Below are 22,514 nucleotides of genomic sequence, written 5' to 3'. Positions count from 1 at the left end.
CCAATTTGTGGGTGGAGAAATTGGATAGATGATATCTCCACATTGCTGCAGGGTAAGGAAAACTCTAATATCTTGAAGAAGTTCTCCAAGATCACAGCCCTGAATGTATTATACCTGTGTGGGTAAGGAACCCTCAGAAAACTGAAAAATCAAGTTCGGAAAAATCCCACACTGCATTCCTGAGCTACACAAATTTTTTACCATTGCAAGGAGAAGTTCCCTCCATAACTTCTCAAAGCAAGATTTCTTGCTAGCAATGGAATTCTGATTTTCTGATCGATCTGAAACGTGGGAAGCTGCAGACCACTGAAGACACAATCCAAGATGAGACATGCACACATCTTCTTGGTTGCTAAATAAATGTAAACACATCCCATTCAGCCAATAACAATTTCTTGGAAAGAATGTCATCAGATGGGAACTGATGCTTTTCTTAATTTGCAAGGTGGGGGTGTTTCCGCCCAAATAGATGAATATAGAGAAATGGAGTAAAGGATCCTGCTGAACCGACTCTATTTCTGTGATTAACTCATGGCTTATGTTGGCTCTCCACTACAAAGGAGATGTTGGCATTTTGCACTTAGTTCACACCTTGGTTTATAAGATGTAAGAAAGTCCAAGGTCACCTTCATCAATTCACTGCATATCAGAACTGCTAATTATTTATTAATAGAATTTGCTTACAGTATTATGCTTGGGGTGAATAGAAAACATTTTGCAGGCTGCCCATAATGGAAATGAAAGAGGCCATCTCTAAATTTATTGGTCAATGTATTTCCACCAAATTCTTACCATGAAATGCAATCCAATACAAGTAAGCATAGGTGGTGATAAACATTGATCTACCATGCTAGGAACAGCAAATGGAAAATTTTGTCTCAGCAACAGTACACATTAGATCTCTTATTTATTTCAAAGGAGGCAGCAGAATTGTGGGCTGACTTTCCACTGAAGTGTAACGCTCACTTCTTGATTCTCCTCAAAGAGGTGACAATGACTAGAACAAGAGTGTATCCTTGAGATTATTTCAGGAGAAGGATATATTCGACAGAAAATCCTTCTTCAAGTGAGAAGATCTTCATCTGATCCACTGAGAGTTAAAATGTGTTCCAACACAAATTTCTGCTGTAGCAAATAGATACATACACAAACACAGACACACACAAACACACAAATTCATTTGCTAGAGCAGAACATTATCTATCTATCATCTATCATCTATCTATCTATCTATCTATCTATCTATCTATCTATCTATCTATCTATCTATCTATCTATCATCTATTTTTATCTTTGTATCATCTATCTATCTATTTTTATCTTTGTATCATCTATCTATCTATCTATATCTATCTATCTATCTATCTATCTATCTATCTATCTATCTATCTATCTATCTATCTATCTATCTATCTCAGGGGTATCAAACTGCCGGCCGTGGGCCAGAGGCATCATGCCAAAACTGCGCCCACCCCATTGCCAGCAATGGGAAAAAAGTCACGATACATCACGACACATCACATGATGTTGCGAGTTTGACACCCATGATCTAGCTATCTAGCTATCTCTATCATCTATTTAACATTTATGTATCATCTAGCTATCCATCTATCTATCCATACTCTCTCTTTCTCTCTCTATCTATATGTATCATCTCTCATGTATTCATCCAACCTCTCATTCTCTCATCCACGTATCATCTATCTATCCATCTATTCATACATTTTCTCTCTTCAGGTATCATCTGTCATCTATCTATACATCTATACACCCATGCTTTCTCTATCAATCATGTTTCATCTATCATCTATTCATTCTCTTTCTCTCTCCTCTTATCAAGAAATTCAATTTCTTGATATACACAGGAGCAATAATGGATAGAAGACTGTTGGTTCTAGCTCCTGTTTGTAGGCTTCCTAGAAGCTGAGTAACCATGTGAAACAGAATATGGGGTTATTATCACCTGCCCATTTTTGAAGGGATAAGAATAATGTGTACTTATTTTTGAAAAATAAATGTCTATTAGAAAAGTGGAAACAAATAGTAATGGAACCCATTGTATTTTGCTATTGATGGCTATATTTGATCTAAGAAGTCAAATAACTGTCATGATCAAGATGGAATTTAAACAGTTTCACCTCCTTTTCTCTAAGCTTACTGGGCTGGATGGAGTAAACTATGACAAAACCATGGGGAGGGCTCAAAGTTAGAGTCTAAGCTCTGATAATCCTTGAGAAACTGTTCTTGTTTAAGAGGAGATGAAATGAAAGTTTCCAGAAGAGAAGATGAGAGGGTGGGTGGCAGTTGTACTTTTGATGAGAGGACAAAAGAGGGATAAAAATCTTATAATAGCATGGAAGAAAAAAACACCAAGGCTTTGCCTAGGTGCTATTATGGAGGATGTGATATATTACGAGAAATAGAGTCCTCAAAAAATATAAATCAGTGAAAGGTTTTCCTATATAAGTTACATTTCAATAGATTATCAGTTTTTTGTGATGGTTTCTTTTGATGACTAAATCACTAAAATAATGAAGAACTCCATTTTTTTTAATCAGTCTGGGCATATCTTTTTGAGTGGGATCTTCATTTTGGAGGAGAACCAATTCACTTTGATAAGGAGACCCTGTTGGTTGGGGCATTTTCCACTTTGGGAGACAGATAGCTGATTCAGCTGCACCATCTAACTACTGTGCACTGACAGGATGAATTGATAAAATTGCACAAATCTTATTAGTTTTGGGAGTGATGGTGAGAGAGAAAAAAACATCCCAAAGGTTGGTACGGAACACAAGAATCTAGTGGGGTACAGTTCAAGTGGAGGCCCCTTAAAATTCTATGGGATGGTGAGATGGGATTTCCCTTCTTGATAGTCTGCTGAGTTTTTCCATACTCAGCAACCACACTGACTAGACATGTTCCAAAGATAAAATGATCTTTCCCCATGATACTCCCTTGGAATGAACCAATATTCTCCAGAGACCCTTGAATAAATTTGACTACATTTTAAGACTTTGGGGGATATTAAAAAATGAATAGCAGGGAAAGATTTACACAGCTCTAATTATTCTCTTCTGAAAACATTTTTTTTAAAAACTTCCTGTAATGTTTCCCACCTGATTTTACAGAGAGCACAGATTGTGCAGCAGGGGGGCGGGGGAGGGAGAGGAACAGGGTAGGAATTTAATCTTTATTTGATCTGGCAGTTTTGCCTTAATTCCCTAATTGTCATATCTGATTTGCACCTAAACCTAGGTTGAGTGGCGTTTTACTTCAGGGAAAGAGATCTTGACTTTCTCTATGGAGATTCTTAGTCATCCAGGTCATAGTTGTCTCAAAGGTGGTTTTTCAAAAGGCAACTGGACTGTTTAGCTGAACAATGTGATACAGTAATACAATGTGATGAGACATGTGCAGATCTATACATTGGTGGAAAAAAACACAAACACATGGCACAACATAGGAGAACAAACCCATTAGGACTGGGTTTAGCAGCCCATCTGCATTTGAAAGACTAAGGCCCATCTTTTGAAGACAGCAAAGTCCACATTCTGGATAGAGAAGGCCAGCGGGGGAGGGAAGATACCCCCATCTCCAGTCTAAAACACAAGTCCTTTCACCAGTTCCAAGAAGCTTCCACAACCAATTACACTCTGATTCAGGTGACCCTGAGGGCAGAGATAAACCCCCAAGTGGTTTCAAGAGTTCTCAGAGGGAGTGCTAACAAATGCAAAGAAATATAATCCTTCCAACCCCGCCCCCCTGAAACCTGTCAGAACTAATCCTTCCAACACCCCACCATCCTGCCAGAACTGATGAAGCTTCTTATATGAGAAGTTAAATATCTTCTTCTTCTTCCTCAAGGAAAAACAAGAGTCCAGTTGATTTTTGAAAAAGCATCTTTGAGAGACAATCTTGACTTTCTCATTTTCTAGACATCAATTCACTTTTTTTCTTTTTAGTACCTTTGAGTCTGTTTTGACTCCTGATAACTGCCTGGATGAGTCCCTGCAGTTTCCTTGGAAAGATTTCAGAAGTGGTTTATCTTTGCCTCCCTCATAGGGCTGAGAAGGAATGACTGGCTCAAGGTCACCCAGCTTGCTTTGTGACTCACGGTCTCCCAGATTCTAGCCTGGGGTTTTAAACTCCACACCCAACTGGCTCTCATCCATTAACAATATCCCATAATTTATTATGTTCCTCACTGTGGGACACATCTTCAGACAGACTCCCACATTTGCTGCCAGCAATGAAATGAATACTTCAGCTGTGACTGCACAACCTGGAAGCCCATATAAAAAATATTCTCCAATTGGGAGGCCTGGACTCATCTTTTAATGAAAAATTACTAATCCAATAATTCACCCTTCCAAAGGTATTTAGCATAATACTTTAAGCAATTCATACCATCTTTACACATTGGAACAGCTAGGACCTGGCAACTTCAACTTCCAAATTTACCATTTTGACAGAAAAAAGTGACATTTCCTTGCTATCAAAACAAAAACAAAGGAAGAGAAACAGAACATGTTCACACCATGTACATCAAGGACATTGTGAAATAACAGGAGACATTGGCAATATCATTTTAAAACTTTCGACCCCCAATAATGCTATATGGCTAGATTCTCTAAGAGAAAGGAGTTGAGAATTTGAAGGGAAGCCATTACATGTCTGTAATATTGTCATGTAAACTTCTGATGGAATGGATAGAGAGGTGAAAACCTGGAGATGGCGGGTCCTTTGTCCTCTTAGCTTGGTGGTTTTGTTGCAGACATTTCATTACCAAACTATATCACCATATCACAAAAAAGATGTTGAGCGTTTGGAAAAAATTCAGAGAAGTTCTACTAAGATGATCAGGGGCCTACGGGACTTGGGTTTGGCTAATCTAAAGAAAAGAAGAAATAGGGGAGACATGATAGCAGTATTCCAGTATCTGAGGGGCTGCCATAAGGCAGAGGGGGCCAGGTTGTTCACCAAAGCACCAGAGGGAAGGATAAGAAACAATGGTTAGAAACTGATCAGAGAAAGAAGCAACCTGGAACTAAGGAGAAACTTCCTGACAATGAGGACAATCAACCCGTGGAACAGCTTACCCCCAGAGATCATGGGCACTCCATCACTGGAGATTTTCAAGAGGAGACTGGACATTCACCTGTCTGAGATGGTATAGGTTCTCCTGCTTAAGCAGGGCGCTGGACTAGAAGACTTCCAAGGTCCCTTCCAGCTCTATTCTATTCTGTTCTGTTCTATTCACTAGGTAACATCATCAGTGCTTGGTAATGATGCCACCTAGGCTGGTAATGAAATGTCTGCAAGAAAACCACCAAGCTGAGAGGGCACAAAGGAGCCTACAGGTCAACTCTGAACTACAAATATTCTCTTCTATGAGAACCTTGAGGTTGGGTGATGGACAATAATGCCAAAGCACAATCCATATTTTAGGTCTAGTGAAAATTTCTCAGTTGGGGCAGAGATCCTGCCCACCATAACAATGACCTGAGAAGAATCTCAGTTTGGCCTCAAAGAACCGGGGGATTCAAATTACCATACAGCTAATCCTTAACTTATGACCACAGCATTTCTGAGGGGAGCGCCTTACGATCACAACTGAGCTCAAACTTTCTGTTACTATGTGAGACATTCGCTAAGTGAGTTTTGCCCCATTTTACAACCTTTTGTGCCACAGATGTTAAGTAAATCACTGCAGCTGTTAAGTTAATAACACATTTGCAAAGTGAATCAGGCTTTCTCAGTGACTTTACTGTCAGAAAGTCACAAAAGGTGATCACTGCGGCCATCATAAATACATGCCAGTTGCCAAACCCCCAAATTCTGATTACATGACCAGGCTGAAATGGTGGTAAGTATGAAAAATGATCATAAATCAGTTTTTTCAGTATCTTTATAACTTTGAATGGTCACTAAACAAAAAGTTGTAAGTCAAGGACTATCTGTATTTCAGGTAAAAACAATCTAGTTACAGGTAGTGTCAGTGTCAGGGAATATAAAGCAAAAACTCCCTATCAGAGGGCGATGAACCGTGGCAGAAAAACAGAGTGAGATGTGCTGAGCTGACAAAACAGAAGAAACGTGGTGACAGTCAGGTCCACCATTCATACTCTAATGTCCTACCATCATGCTGAGGAGTGCGGGTGGGGAATGGCATACTTGGGATTTTTCTGCTTCTTGGGAATTTCGGAGGGGACTATCTCCAGAGATGGGACAGGCTCCTTCCCAGCCAGCTCTTGCCAGTTTCCAAGGCCGTTGCACCCTGAGAGTGACCTGTTATCTACCCAGCACCTCAGCATTCTCAAAGCACCCTTGCAGCATCACACTGGCTGTGGGTGGACTGGTCAAGGTGGTTGGGATTGGGAAACCGAAAGAATTTCTTTACGCTTTGTGTGGGGCCTTCAGATTCCGCCTGACTTTACTGCGTCCAGTTTCTCTCAGTAAAACTTCTTTTGATTCAACTTGATGGATTCAAAAGTCTTGCTTTCCTAAGGGCCTGGCTGGGGCAGGTCTGATAGGTAGTCCTTATGACTAGTTATTCAGAGATTGTTCAAAGTTATGATCAACACCCCCCAAAAGGACTTATGATCCAGATTCAAAAGGACTTATGATCCAGATTCAAAATTCCAATGGTCGGGCCCCCTCAGTGGTCATGTGTCCAAACTTTGGGTTTCTGGCAACACCATTGTCCATATGGCCAATTGCAGTATCCCACATTCATGGGATTGCATTTTATAACATTTTTTTAAAAAAAACATGTCCCTTACGTCCAATTTTTCAGCAAAGCTGTGTCCATAGCAAACCACTTTAATAATTACAGTATCCTCTTAATGAACATGGCAGTTACTTTACAACCACCATGTTCACTTAACAACTGTCACAAAAAGGTCATAAAATCAGATTGGTTATGTGACGTGACTGAGCTGCTTTACAACCATTACAACATATGAGCCTAACAGACAGGCTCCATTACGGTTGTACGTCAAGGATACCTGTAAGGATAACTATTCTCTCTTATAGGATTAATTATTAACTCAATAGCAAGGAGAATCCTGCAAGCCTCACTAATTAATTATATTTGAGCAACCAAGTATTTTTTTCACTCTAGCTTATATCTAACATAAAGCCAATAGAGTACATGTTAAATGGGCCTGCAGGGGCTTCAGAGGGAGGGAGTCAAAAGACAAGGGTCACAGTTGTATGATCAAAGCCCCTCCACCTCTGCATATATGTTGAGGTGAGGTTTTGATTGTGCAGCCACAACTGCCCTCTTGAGGCTTTTGTCATACACCCCACTGAATAACCCTAGGAGGCGTGAATGAAAAGCTTACTTCTGCACTCCACTAAATAGATAATTTATCAATCCAACCGTATGATCTAGTATAATATAATAACAGTATTATACAGTGTAGGAAAATGGGGCAACTATATATGTGGGTTTAAATGGAAATTAAGTACGTGATGTCAGTATCGGGAAAAAAATTCGCCTTTCAAATTAGGAAAACAAAAACATCTTTAAATTCAGAAACAACTTTCGCTAAACATGCAAACACTGGCAATTTCATAATTCATCCTTGATCGAGTAATTGCTTCAGAGGATATTAAATTATATTATTTGCTTCCATTTCAGGAGCAGCGTATCTGTTCTAATGATCCATCTCTCCTCACTGCAAGCTTGAACTAATCTCACAATGAATATGGCAATTATTGGAGATGGGAAAGGAACTCAGCAGAGAACACTTGATTATATTTAAAATCAGAAAGCAATATTCCTATTTAACTGGTGGCAACTCATCTTAGTTAAAATTATCCCTTGTAAGGGACTCAGAATTACACCAATAAATTTCTTGCTGTTTGGGTAAATGACATCCCTCATCCCCTCAAAAACCTGAGCATCATAGGTGTTTCTGTTAAAGGAGATACTTAAGGAGTTTTTAATACTGTTGTGTATTTGCTTCCTCTGATTTTTCAGTAAACACTTTCAACCCATTAAACATTTCCACAAGTTTATTCAGTTGCTTACCTTTGAGCCTCGCTCATTAAAAATAATTTCAACGTCTAAGATTTTACCAAATTGCTGCAAAGAAACAGAAAAGTCGCATGAGCATTGATAAGAAAAATGTCATGAGGATCATTTAAATTTGTATTTTAAGCAATGTTTACCACGGGAAACTAAATGAATACTAAAAGACTTGCATGTTTATGCAAATCTTTAAAGGGAGGTGTGATTGGTATCAATATTACCTTATTTAAGTCCCAGGTAAAAACTGTTTGGGCCATTTTTATAATTGGGATTGTTTTCTTAAAGCATTTGGAGCCTTCTGCATAACACAGTTCATAATTTTTGTTGTTGAATTTTTATTTGGAACGTTTTTTTACATTCTGTAAGCAGCCCTTACTATCAAAAGATGAAGGGCTAAGCAACAATGTTCGACCTAGTACATATTTTAAATTATTTACTTTATCCCCTCTTCCAAACAGTTTCCCATAAAAACATTTTAACACCAAAAAAGCAGCATAACAACCACATTTTTTATCTTCTTGTGATACTGTTGGTAAAAGATTTTGCCATAAACAAATTCTCTGATACAGTTAAATATGCATGCTTTCCATTCTTTGTGCTTTCCTCCATTTCTTCTCTTTAATTAAAAGCAAAATAAAATAATAACAAGTTAATCAAGACATTAAAATAATTAAAACAACACCTGGATGGCAGAGGTAAGATTAATTAATAAGCATCATTGCAGGGTAAATAAAAAGCTGGCATCATTTGCAGATTTCAAGCTGCATTTGGTTTAAAGGATGTCCTCTGAAAAGTAAGCTCAGGGCAAAAGCTACCTTTGGTTTGATTAAAATTTATTTTAAATGAAAATTAAATAGGATTCAATACATTAATAGAGCTATATTTCCCATCTGTCATATTAGGGATGGCAGTTTCTCAGCAGACTGTAATGGGATCTGAGGGATATATTCTCTCATAGGAGAGCTTTGTCCCTAAAGCTGTAAATCAGGGGTCTTCAAACTTGGCCCTTTTATGACTTGTGGGCTTCAACTCCCAGAATTCCTCAGCCAGCTTTGCAGCTGAGAATTTGGTGGCTTTTGTCAAATGGGATGAATGTGTTCGAGTCAGATTGATTTGACAATCCAGACTGAAAATTTGAACTGAATCAATTCCAAATTGATCAAGTCAAACAGACAATTTGCAGTAGATCTCACTGGCATACTCCTTATATATGGCCTCTGAAGCCAGAGTGCTCTCTCTTAAATCATTGTTTTCTCTGCTACCCAATGAATCCGTAGAATATTTGGTGCTCTTTCAATAAAGGTTTGATAATTTTGAGAAGCCATAGCAAGACTTGCAGGGCCCGCTCTTAGGAAGAACATATTAATTGTTATGTTTTTCTAACACCATTGGTGAAGATCAGACTCTAAATGTTTTCCAGGTTTTGCCAAAAACAGTATTTAATTTAGTGACTCTTATTTCTCTGACACTGTCCTCTGTTGTCTTCTTGGTCACAGACAATGTCATTCATTTGTCCAGATAGATCTCAAAATAGCAAAATGAAAAAGTAAAACTGAACTAGTATACTTAACCTAGGCAATCATTAAAACAACTGGCAATTCTAAGAAGACAGATGCCACTTAGTAAGTCATGCTTGAATAGACAGTGGTAGGTAATAGATCAATAAAGATTAACAATTGATTTTTTTAAAAAAAAGAATTTTCATAAAACTGGTAATTCCCAAGAATTTCTGCTGCAGTCCTCTTTCTCCAAGCAACACTCTTATCCCAGTCAAAGATGTGTTGCTTTTTCGTTCTCTTTTCTACAAAGAACTTCTTTTAGATGCACAGTGGAGAAGATAAGAGATGGTAGGCTTATTTTTGTTGTTGTTCAAATGTTGGGGTGGTCTACCTGTCACACACATGTCCTTGCCCCTGCTTGAATGGAAGACCATGTTCATTCTTTGGAACAATTTTTGGAATGATTGTGTAACCATCTGGTGTTCCAAGGGGCACCTCTGATTGTTGATTTGCAGGAACAGAACAGGGAATAGCTTCAGATCATCTGTGTTTATTTATTTTCAAAACTGCTTTCTCCTCAGAAGACCTAAGAATGGTTTATTTTTTATTAGTATGTCTGCGTGTATGTGACCAAAAGAGAGAGAGTCTGCAGTTAGCAAATCATCCTCACTGCCTTACAGTAACAGAATAATGGAGTTGGAAAGGACCTTAGATGTCATCTTGTCCAACCTCCTGCACAAGCATTTCAGACAGGTGACTGTCCAGTCTCTTCTTAAAAGCCTCCAGTGATGGAACACCCACAATTTCTGAAGGCAAGCTGTTCCGGTGGTTAATTGTTTTCACTGTCAGGAAGTTTCTCCTTAGTTCCAGGTTGCTTCTCTCTTTGATAGTTTCCATCCATTGCTTCTTGTCCTGCCTTCAGATGCTTTGGAGAATAGTTTGACCCTCTCTGCTCTGTGACAATTCCTCAAGTATTGAAAGACTGCTGTCCTGTCACCCCTAGTTCTTCTTTTCATTAAACTGGACATACCCAATTTCTGCAACCATTATTCATAGTCTCCAGGCCCTTAATCATCTTTGTTGTTCTTCTCTGCACTCTTTCTATAGTCTCAGCATCTTTTTTACAGTATGGTGACCAACACTGGATGCAGTATTCCAGGTGTGGCCTTACTAAGGTTTTATAAAGTGGTACTAATACTTTTGGAATGATTTTTATTCCCTTTTAATTTTCTTCTCCAAGAATCATAAGTGAGCTCAAAAGAGGAAATGAAAAATTCAACACTGCTTTCATTTATTAAATGGTGGGGGGGATGGGCAGTTGTGTTGGTTTATTCAACCTGTTAGAGTGGGATGCAGGACTAGCTGTGTTGAATCAGTAGAACTGGTCTTTCAGCTTTTTCAATGAAACTGGTGAACATTGGATGGATTAATTTATTAATGAAACAAAAAAATCTCCAAGCATTTCCCAAGGGCAGAATTTTCTCTTCAGCAGCAGAAGCACTGCTTACTAGTACTGACAAAAGCCTTAGGATGTTGATGTTGAATTTAATTACGGCAGCAAGACTTTTGATAGGTTAGTACTGAAAGAGGAACTGCCGACCATAGAAGAGTGGACTTTAAAGGTTTCCGACCTGGTTGAAATGGCCAAGATTTCGGCCTATTTGAAAGATTACTTGCAGGAACGCTATATTATGGAAGGGAGAAAATGGCTTGAGTTTATCTAGAATAAGTATAGGGTTAAGAAGTTTTATATTTGAATAAGTCTTCTTTCTTTGTTTCTTTTTCTATATTAGTTTTTTTATATATATTTATATTACTAAGGTTTGTTTTATCCTATATAAGCTAGAGAGTGATAGATTTTAGAGTTTATGGTTGTTAGTATATGGTTGTTTATGATTGTTTTTTTTTATATATACCTTGTATTTAGCTCTGGGAAGTCGGGGGGGGAGGGGGGGAGGGGGGAGAGAAAGGGGGGGAGGGAGAAGGGTGGGGGAGGGGGTTCTTTTAAGGGAAAAATTGTATGTTAAAACTTTTCAATAAAAAAAAAGCCTTAGGATGTCTTCTACCTGTAACAACAAGTAGACTGCAGAAAAATGCAGAAAGAACTGTAAAATGAAAAATGGGACATTGGCAGAGATAGGCTGTCCATTTTTTGAATAACTAAAAGCAGAAGTTCCACATTCCCACCCAGGAGAATATTGTTGACATTCTCTTGTGTTTTGAAAACATTTCTAAGGCAACAAGTGTGTCTTGCAACAAACTGAATGAAGAAACTCACACAAAGATAAATACTCAGGCATGAGAAAATGGAGAACTCAACTTTTAAGAAGAACACTTTGCTTTCAATAAGCATTGTAACCGCTGCATACATCTCTGTTTCCCTCTAAGCAGGAGGACATGTTAATCTAATCTCATAATTAAGGAATTTCATTGATTCTGAATTAAGAGAAAAGTGAACTTCTAAAACTGGGTAATGTTTAATAGAAAAACTGCCAGGTTTCAAAGCACAGTCTTACTGGTGTGAAAATTATTGCTTCTCAACTTGCCAATGAACCTGGGGGCGGGGGAGGAAAGGATTAGAATGTGAGCTGTGAAGATCAAGAAGCAAGACCATGAGATTCAAGGACATTCTACCAAGCATGTGGGTAGACCTGAAGATGCCTTTTCATAACAATATTTCCCTGCTTGATTGGGCAATGTTTCCTGAACAAGAGGGAGGAGGAAGAATTATATGCTTTTACTATAGGGATTTGGGTGGGGTCTGGCTAGAGCTGGTTTTGCTTTCATTAGTGCTAAAGTGATGTACTCAATAAAGTTTTACATTAAGAGATCGGATTGTCTCAAAGATGTTTACTTGGTTGGGTTCATCCGTCGGAACCTTGACAAAAACGCCAGTGACTTTGTGATCTTTTAAAGAAAAAAGAAAACCTGATATTTTCCAATATACATCATTCAAACTGTCATAGTTGGTTTTTTCACATGTCATTAAGATGACTTCACAAAGTGGCCTAGAACACTGGCAAACAATGTCAGGAGGAGAACTAATATACCAAATAATACAAAAGACATGCTCATTAAAGACTTCATTTGCACGTTGCCAACCATAACAAGGACTCCAAAACCACAGTGACTAAACCAAAAGTTAATTCACTATGTTTGGTCTCAAGCCACAAGGTTACGCCATCATAAGGTTTCTTTATTTGGTTTTATCATGCTGAATAAAAATACCCACTAAAGTCAATGAAGATTCTCAGTCATTCAGGTAGAATTGGCTGGAAGTTGAGTCATGGCACCTGGACTTATTTTTCTAGATAATTCTGTCTGGATGACTGAGGATCTTTATTGACATATTACAATATCCTTTGGGGAAGTAAACTTGAGGTTGGTGCTGGAATTTTAGGAGCTGGCACATTCCGACAACTCTCTGCTTACTGAGATTCTTCTAAACAACTTGCTCATATGGAAGAAGCTGCTTGGTTGGGCAGTGAAACATCTCAAACCAGCAAGAAAATAGGTCTAGTTGCCATGATTTCAACTTCCAGACAATACTCACTTCAGCTTGTTAACCACAATTGCTAGTTTAAGATTTCTTAGGATTAATCAAGTAAGGTTAGGTAGCAACTTTGAGCTCTTCTTCTTATGAAATACATGGATTCAGCCTCAGTTGAATAATATAATATTAACAACAATAGTAACAGGAACAGCATTGTTATCTGAGAGACCTCCTCTCCTTGAACATCTACCTATGTCTACATTACATCTGACAGGAGATGCATTTTATGAGTTCCATCTACTATAGAGTTTAGTTTGACAGGACCCAGAAGGAGATGCTTTTCTGTCATGATATCCATCTTTTGAAGAAAAAAACACATCATTATCCAAGAACTTAGAATGGCACTTAAATCAAATCAAATCAAATCTTTATTATAGTCTTTAAAAAAGGTAAAGGTTCCCCCGCACACGCGTGCTAGTCGTTTCTGACTCTAGGAGCCGGTGCTCATCTCCGTTTCAAAGCTGAAAAGCCAGCGCTTGTCCGAGGACGTCTCCGTGGTCATGTGGCTGGCATGACTAGATGCCAAAGGCGCACGGAACGCTGTTACCTTCCCACCGTAGTGGTCCCTATTTTTCTACTTTCATTTTTTACGTGCTTTCAAACTGCTAGGTTGGCAGAAGCTGGTCTTTAGTCTTTAGGAAGGGTCAAAAGACTTGGCTGTGCAGTCAGCAGCAGTGGTGAGCCTTAGCAATGGCTATATTAAATACTATTCATGGGTTGACTGGGATTATATGTTATTGAGTTATTAATCATGGTTTGGGGAATTGCATGTTGTTGTGTTTATTTTTGACGGTGGCTGTTGTTGTTTTAATTGTGGTGAGCCACTCAGAGTCACACTGGCCAGATGGATGGCTACACAAATATAGTAAATAAATAAACAAACCACAACTCTCTGAGAAGGAAGTGAGTTTGGAATATGAGTTTGGCTCCAGGATGCTGCTGTCAAAGGGATATATTTAAAATTTTACCCTTCTATTAATATTAACAAACCCATTACAAGCCTCTTAATTGAACTGCAAATTATTTCCTTTTACATGGTAAAAGGATCCCATTAATAATATGATGTCTTCATTCATTTAAAATGCAATTAGTTAATGAATTAAGATAAATTAGTCTTACATGTTGGGCTAGCCTTAGTTTCAAGCGAAAGTACATCAACACTTTTCTTCCCTTTGTCCACCTTTCTGTGAGTAAGTTGTATAGTAATCTTAAAAGAGGGAGGAGGGATAATTAATTTGTTTTAATTGCTGTAAAGAAGATTGGAAGTCTCATTTTATATTTCTTTTTTTTCCTCTTCTATCTGTACTCTTTCTTGCAGTTCTTCTTTCTCTATTTCTTAATTGGGAATTCCCAACTGGAGAAACTTTGGAAACAGCATACACTGAATGGCACAACCAAGTACAGTGTACCTTGATACTCAACTGCTTTGAAACTCATTGAATTTGGTACTCAATGCATGTTGATGTGAAAATTTTGTCCCGGTATTCCTCATTTGTTTGGTACTCAACAAACAAGCTACAACTTCTCAAGTGTCAGCTGCCTTGTGACTTGCTACATTATTCCTTACGGGAAAAAATGTTCGGTACTCATTGCTTTTGGTACTCATCACACCTCCCAGAACTAATTAACGATGAGTAGCAAGGTAGCATTGTAGTTGGCATTATATAAAGGAGCATCTGCACAGTGTGTGGGCAAGACCTTCTCAAGGCTAGATGAGAAATTCTGTAGATGGTTGTAGAGAATAAGAGGGCTAAAATCTTGTGGGACTTCCAGTTCCAGACAGACAGAATGGGCAGCCATTTGTCTGAGATGGGGTGAGTATTCCTGCATTAGGCAAGAATTGGGACCAGCTGACTCATTAGGTCTCTTCCAACTCTATGGTTCTATGAAAATCTATCCCTCTGTTCTTCCATTTTCTGATGGAGCATGGTAGATATGACACATCAGTTAAGACAACATCCGTGTTTAAGCTCCTATGTGCCATCTTTCCACTTGATAATGGAAAGCATCAAAATGAGGTTGCCCAGTTAAGTCCTAACAGCTGAAGAATCCCCTTTGTTAAGGGGACGTCATAGTACCTGGCCTCTCCAACTGCATTCTCCCCAAAGGTTTGGATGACTTTTAGCTTTTCAGAAAACTTAAAAATCTGACTCTTCCCCCAGGCACTGGCGTCAGGAACGTGGTCCACCTCATCTCCATGCTTGAACAAGGAAGTGTGTTATTTGTGGGTCTTGAATAATGTTTAGACGAACTCTTGTCTAAAATGTTTTTGCTAGGTTGGTTTTCAATGAATTGTTGAGAATGAGATTGGCAGCCATAACAGCTGAATTCGTACATAGATACACACTGAATATAAATAAGGAACAAAAGCAAAAGTAGAAGGTTATAAGGAAACCATTGCTTACCCCAAACATTTGTCTGAGGTCTGGATCCCGAAATCTGAAGGGAATATTTGAAACATGCAGCCGTTTGGGCTGTGATTTGTTCTCTGTGTTTTCAGAAGATTGTGTCTGTTGCTGACCATCGGTCTGTGCTGCATCATCTGTCTGCTAAAAAAATTCAAGAGAAAGAGGGGAGAGAAAGTTAACCAGCAATCAGAAACTATTTTGCACAGAGACTTTTCTGTCTCCTTCCAAAACTGCAGTGCCTTTTTTGGGCAATGCACTTATAGCAATGGTCGAAGTAAAGAACAACCTGTGAGGAATCACAGCTTCATCAAAAGCAAAGTTAAATCAGTTGCACCTAGATTGGGTTCTCCCATCAGTTCATTTCTTGAGATGTGGGTCCTGTAAAATGTCTATGGAGATTCTCAGTCATCTAGATCTTGGTTGTCCCAAAGGTGCTTTTTTCAGAAAAAAGCACCTTTGTGACAAATATGACCTGGTTGACTGAGAATCTCCATAGACATTTAGCTATGCATTTTGGGATGAACATCCTTTGAATGGTGTGGGAGTATGGACGGATTTCCAGAAAACATTGCAGACTATAGAAACCATTTGTGCTTCAGTTTGAGATGCAGACAGCACAAACTCATCCCCAACAGCCTGTGTCTGTCTTCAACAGTGAAGGGACACAGGGCAAAAAACATCCTGCAGCCAAGAAGGCCCCACACCCATTTGCACTATTCAAGTGACCCTGAGGACACAAAAAAATCTCCAAGTGGCCTCAATGGCTCTCTAAAGGAATGCAAATGACCAGCTGACTACAAATCCTTCCATTCCCCACCATTCAGTCAGAGCTGGAGAAGCTTCTTGGATGAAAAGTGAAATGTCTTCAAAGAAAAATGAAAAAGTCCAGTTGCCTCCTGAAAAAGCACCTTTGCGACCTGTCAAACTTCTCCTAATGTGCTTCCTTTGAATTACTACTCGGATATGTTTGCTTGAAAGTTTGCAGAAACAGATGTGTGACATACAAGTTTATTAAATATGTAACTGAGATGAACTAATTCATTTATTTCAGGTAGTTGTCAGGACCCACTTCAAGCCCACATCTTAAGAAACCAGAACTCTTGGAAACAATTTCTTCCAAGCAGGAACTTTTATTAAGAATATGCAATAGCAGGCATAATAGACAGGATCTAAGATTTCCCATGCAACGCAGTAGGTTATAGTATCCTCAAGCAGGACCCCACCCATAGATCGACCACCCAATGTGGTATAACCAATCCCCAAACATTAGGTCCATTGTGGGAACCAGGGAGATAACATTGGTCATCTCCAGCTCACGCAGTGAGGGTCAGCGGCTTCTTCACACCTTTCTCTGAGAGCATAGACATAAACCAGGCACTGAGGTTACATTCCTTATTCCCTCTTTTGTTCTTAACTGACAGTTTAAAAGACAGCAAGAGAGATAACACAGGAAACAGGATACAGACCCAATAAACAAAGTAAAGGTTTACATTGTAGCAAATAGAGAAAGTGAAAGCAATAGCCCTGCAGGCACATCCCCCCTCCCCCTTGGAAGCATGGCAAAACCCAGGAAAAGGTGGAATGAAATAGAAATGAAATGAAATAAAATAGGAATGGGTTTTGACAGTAGTCCTCGTTTGAAGTTACAACAGCCCTGATAAAACTGACTTTTTCACACTTATGACTCTTGAAGCATCCTGAAAGTAGTGTGACCAAAACTTGGATGCTTGGCAACTGGCTCATATTTATGATGGTTGCAGCATCCCAGGGATCATGTGATCCCCTTTTGTGACCTTCTAAAAGGCAAAGTCAATGGGGCAGCTGGATTCACTTAACAATCGTGTCACTAACTTTACAACAGCAGTGATTCACTTCACATCGGTGGCAAGAAAGGTTGTAAAAAAGGGACGAAACTCACATAATAAATGTCTCACTTAGCAGTAGAAATTTTGGGCTCAATTGTGGTCATAAGTTGAGGCCTCCCTCCATTATTATTTTGGGAAATAAATGATGATATCACTGGCTTTCCCGTGTATTGCGGGCTGTGAGAAGTTGGGGATGTGCATCATGATGCTAATTTGGCAATTATTTCACATAAGAGGCTGGATTAAAAAGTGCTAGAATGGAAAGTGTTATGCACTTATATGGGGGGGGGGTATTTGTATGTGGCTTTCTCATCCTTTCTTGCAGTAATTCACTAAGAATTAATCTCAGCCTTTAAGCATCACCTTCTTTTTATTGGATGCATAGGAAACAACAGAAAAGAGGATACCAAAAAGTCCTGCTTCATAATTGGGAATCTATTTGCAGCCGTAAAGAAAAAATAACAACAACAAAACAGCCCATTATTTTATGAGTGAATTTTATATGATGTACAGTATTGACCTGGTTTGTGTTTTTATGGGGTGGTTTCAAAATTTGAGTACCCGTGTAGGGAAGTCCAGCATAAAAATGTTTTTGATGTTCATAAAAAGTTACAACATCATGCTTTCACTTCTCCATTGTTCTGTTTAGTCTTGCCCAAAGATTTTTTTTTCCTGAATCATTTTGAAACATCCAAATGGATTGGATCAAAGCCCAGAAGAGCAAAATAATTTTAATTAGCATAATTTAAAGGAACTACATAGCAAGAACAGCCAAGGGTTCAGACAAAAAGCAAAACAAAACAAACAAGCTTGTTTAGTCTCAAAGCTGCGTTTTTTCCCCAAAAGGCAACTGAATTTTGTTTGCCCTTGAAGACACACACACACACACACACACACACACACACACACACACACACATATATATATATATATATATATATATATATATATATATATATATATATATATATATATATATATATATGTATATATACATATATACATATACACACACACACACACAGACAGTACATATGTATATGTATATGTATATGACTGGACAGCCATTGTCTGAAATGGTATAGGGTGTTCTGTCTGAGCAGAGGGTTGGACTAGATGATCTCCAAGGTCCCTTCCAACTTTACTATTATGATTATGATTAGTTTTTATAGGATTAGGAATAAGGTAGGGTTGGGGTTGGGATTAGGGTTAGCATTAGGATTAGGGTTGGGGTCAGGGTTAGGTTTTTTAAAAATAACATTCTCAATATTTAGCAAACAGCATGTTGTACTCGCTTCGGCAGCACATATACTGCCTTTTGGGGGGAAAAAACAAAAACCCACCTTTGGGACAACCATGACCTGGATGATGGAGATGTCTCCATAAGATATCGAGACTGTTCAGATGTCTGTTCTCACCTGACGCCGATGATCACATCGTAGGTAGTCCTCGGCTTATAACCATTTGTTTACCAACCATTCAAAATTAATGAAAAAGTGACATGGCCAGTCCTTCATTTACAGTATGACAATTACAGTATCCCCCTAGTCATGTGATCCAAATTTGGGGTTTTGGCAACAGGTGTGTATTTACAACAGTTGCAGTATCCTGGAGTCCCATGTGTAACGTTCCCAGCCAGCTTCTGACAAGCAAAATTGACGGGAGAAGCCAGTTTTGCTTAACGGCCATATGATTCCCTTAACCAGCTGTAGTGATTTGCTTAACAGCTAAAGACGTTGTAAAGTTGCGTGCAATTCACTTAACAACAGTCTTACGTAGCAATAGAAATTCTCACCCCAATTGTGCGCCAAAGGTTGAGGAATACCCGTATGTGAATTATACCCTAACCCTAGCCTGAAATTTATAGCAATATACATAAATATTATTCACTGCCTTAATTCTACAGTAAGATTTGGAAAGATTCTGCCTGAACTATGTAAAAGCAATTCATTTCCTTATGTCGTCTAACCACTGACCTTTGGAATCATTTACCTGTTGAGCTCCGGATGGCTCCTGACCTTCGTTCCTTCCGCCGTGACCTGAAAACTCACCTATTTGAACAATCCACCCTGGTCTGATGGGTTTGGGGTATTTTAATTGTAATTTTAATTAATTTTCACTGCAATTGGGCTACTCTATTTAATTCTTATCTTAACTTTTGTATATTGTATTTTTTATTGAATTTTATTGCGCTGTACACCGCCCTGAGTCCTTCGGGAGAAGGGTGGTATAGAAATTAAATAAATAAATAAATAAATAAATAATACAAAATAGTCAACCTTGCACATTAGAGGACTTTTCTGAAGATTCCAAAAAGTAATTTTTTTAAAAAATGTAAAAGACAAAGTTTAAAATGGTTTTTGTGTCTTGTATTCGTTTTCTCCTTCTATAAAATTCATTTAATGTTTCTGAAACTTGCTTGCTCTAGACAACCCCATCGGATTGCGAGATGAGAGGCCCATAAATAAACTACAGGCAATCCTGTAATTCAGCCCAAACTTCCTGTTGTTAACTGAGATATTTGTTAAGTGAGTTTGGCCCCATTTTACCACTTTCCTTGCCACCGTTGTTAAGTTAATCGCTGCAGTTGATAAGTTAGTAATCTGGTTGTTAAGTGAATGCAGCTTCCCCCATCGGCTTTGCTTGTCAGAAGGTCACAAAAGGGGATCAAGTGACCCCTGGGACACGGCGACAGTCATAAGTATGAACCCCCATTGCCAAGCATCAGAATTTTGATCCTACGTGTGAAAAATGTTCATAAGTCACTTTTTTCAGTGCCATTGTAACTTTGAACGGTCACCAAAGGAACTGTTGTAGGTTGATGGCTACCTGTATTTAAAAAAAACAAAAAAACCTCTAGAATGTGCCTGACTATGCTAGTTGGGGAATTCTGGGAGTTGTAGTCCACACATGTTAAAGTTGCCAAGGTTGAAAAACACTGTTGTGCGCTATTCTAGTCACCCCTTGTTCAACAGTGGTTGACACATGGTTAACCAAACCTCAGCTCAGTGCAATCTTTCATTCTCCCTAGTATTACAAACTTGCGATTGCTCACAAAAATTGCATATGACCTTCACAAGGTAATATCAAACAAAGTGTATCTCCATTAATAGAATCAAGATTTTCCTAACTCTACTACATCACTGGCGGCCAAAAGTAGGTGCACAAGGAAGTGCCTTGTAATGCAGTCTAGAACTGCTTTGCTAGACATATTTGGAGGGTGAGATTTATTTATATAATGAACACACACACACACACACACACACACACACAGCAACCCTATTGCCAAAGACTCAAAGAGACTGACATTTTTCAAATGCTAAACATAGCACAGTAGTTCAGTCAGATGAATTAACAAACAGTACAGAAATGCATGAATGAAATTAATCATCATCATCATCATCGTCATCATCATCATCATCATCATCATCTGAACAGGAATACATTCTCCTAACATATACATCACAAATTCTGCTAATTTATGCTTTGTTTTTCCAGAACACGTAATGTCTTTTTTGCTCAATATATTGATTTTTGTGCACCCTTCTTTTTCAAGGGAGAATTGTAGCACACCAAAAAAGGGGAAAACAGATTTTAAACTACAATACATTTTAGTTTACCTTACTAGTTCAGGAAGGGAAATGGAATGAAGTTCTTTGTAACCCTAAAGCAAACTTCCCAGTGGCCAGAATTCCTTGGCCAGCATTGTCCTAAGATGAAGTCAACATTTCCAATACCCAATAGTGAAGACTACCCTAAAACATTAAGCACTGGTGCCAGTTTGGCCTAGTGATGAAGGTACCAGGCTAAAAACTAGGAGACTGTGAGTACTAGTCTCACCTTAGGCATGAAATCTGACTGGATGACTTTGGAGCAATCACCCACGAGAGTGTGAGTTCCAGTCTGGCGATAAAGATGGGGTAAAAATCTAATAAATAAATAAATAAATAAATAAGGATATCATTATTTTTTAAAAAAACCTCACAATCTGTTTAGCTAGTGCTATCTGGATAGTAATTATCAGGGATTCCCCGATAATTGTGTAAGATTCACAGATAGCTATAAAATCCACCATTGAAATCTCATTATGACAATAAGTGTCACGTCTAATACAACTAAACAACTTTCATAAACTCTGGGACTGTTTCCATCCTCCTTCTCCATCCTCTTCAATTTATCTTTCTTCAATACAATTTCAAATACTACCCTTCTTCCAAATTCCTTTTAAATTGCCTATCAGTCAAAATGTCCACCTCTATAAACACAGGTATATCTAAGAACAGGCTCTGTTCTAAACTCTGCAACTGAGGAGATAAGATTTTAGCTGAGTCTGCTTTAAGAATTGGCTGGGTTCTGAAGAAATGGCCTTACAACTAGTGAGGCATCATTCCAAAATTCCATATTCTCCAAAACATTCCATATTTGTACGCATTAACACACGTTTATGGAGATTTTGCTGTTCCAATGGTGTTTTGTGGATTCTGTATATATGTCTGTGCTTATCTTTCCCTTAATACAAGCATTTTACATGCTGATTTTAATAAGAGTCCCAAACCAACTAAAGATAAAAGAAAAAAAAGAGTATTGAAAATATGTAGATTGTAATTTGCTGGCAGGAGGACTACAATGCTTTGTGTAGCGTCACTGCAATAAGATATGGGGGAATAAATAGCATAGGGTTCATAAATAGGGGCAGGAAATGTGACTTCAATAAGCTTGCATTAAGCAGGTAAAGTGATGCTCATGGACAAGTATGCAATGATTGCCTCTAGAACATAGAATAGCAGAGTTGGAAGGGATCTTATAGGTCTTCTAGTCCAACCCCCTGTTCAAGCAAGAGACCCTATATTCAGTGCTGGGATTCAGCCAGTTCGCACCACTTTGGCAGAACCGGTAGCTAATTTTTTGTTGCCCAGGCCCAGAATGGACTTCCGGAAGTGGCATCCACACAGAGAACCGGTTGTTCACATGTTTGAATCTCACCACTGCCTACATCATTCCAGACAAGTGGCTGTCCAATCACTTTTTGAAAGCCTCCTGTGATGGAGCAGCCACAACTTCTGAAAGCAAGCCATTTCACTGGTTAATTGTTACACAATTTGACTTTGTGTTTTATTTGATCTTCGTAAACATTTTTTTAAAAAAAATAAT

At 38.5% G+C, this 22,514-nt stretch overlaps 1 protein-coding gene across 7 annotated transcripts in view; it reads right to left on the bottom strand.

Annotated features, from left to right (window-relative positions):
- Window positions 1–22,514, bottom strand: part of RBFOX1 (RNA binding fox-1 homolog 1) — a gene marked incomplete at its 5' end in the record, with an annotated part of 1,027,042 nt that overhangs the window by 146,316 nt on the left and 858,212 nt on the right. For all 7 annotated transcript variants that reach the window (XM_081338329.1, XM_081338327.1, XM_081338331.1 and 4 more), the window contains 2 exons: window positions 8,039–8,092; window positions 15,496–15,639. In XM_081338329.1, coding sequence (XP_081194455.1) covers window positions 8,039–8,092; window positions 15,496–15,639 — 198 coding nt within the window. The remainder of the gene's footprint in view (window positions 1–8,038; window positions 8,093–15,495; window positions 15,640–22,514) is intronic.

The sequence above is a fragment of the Vipera berus genome, assembly GCF_964194415.1.
Source record: "Vipera berus genome assembly, chromosome: 13".
NCBI classification, from domain to species: Eukaryota; Metazoa; Chordata; class Lepidosauria; order Squamata; family Viperidae; genus Vipera; species Vipera berus.
This window is presented reverse-complemented; position numbering and strand designations above follow the sequence as displayed.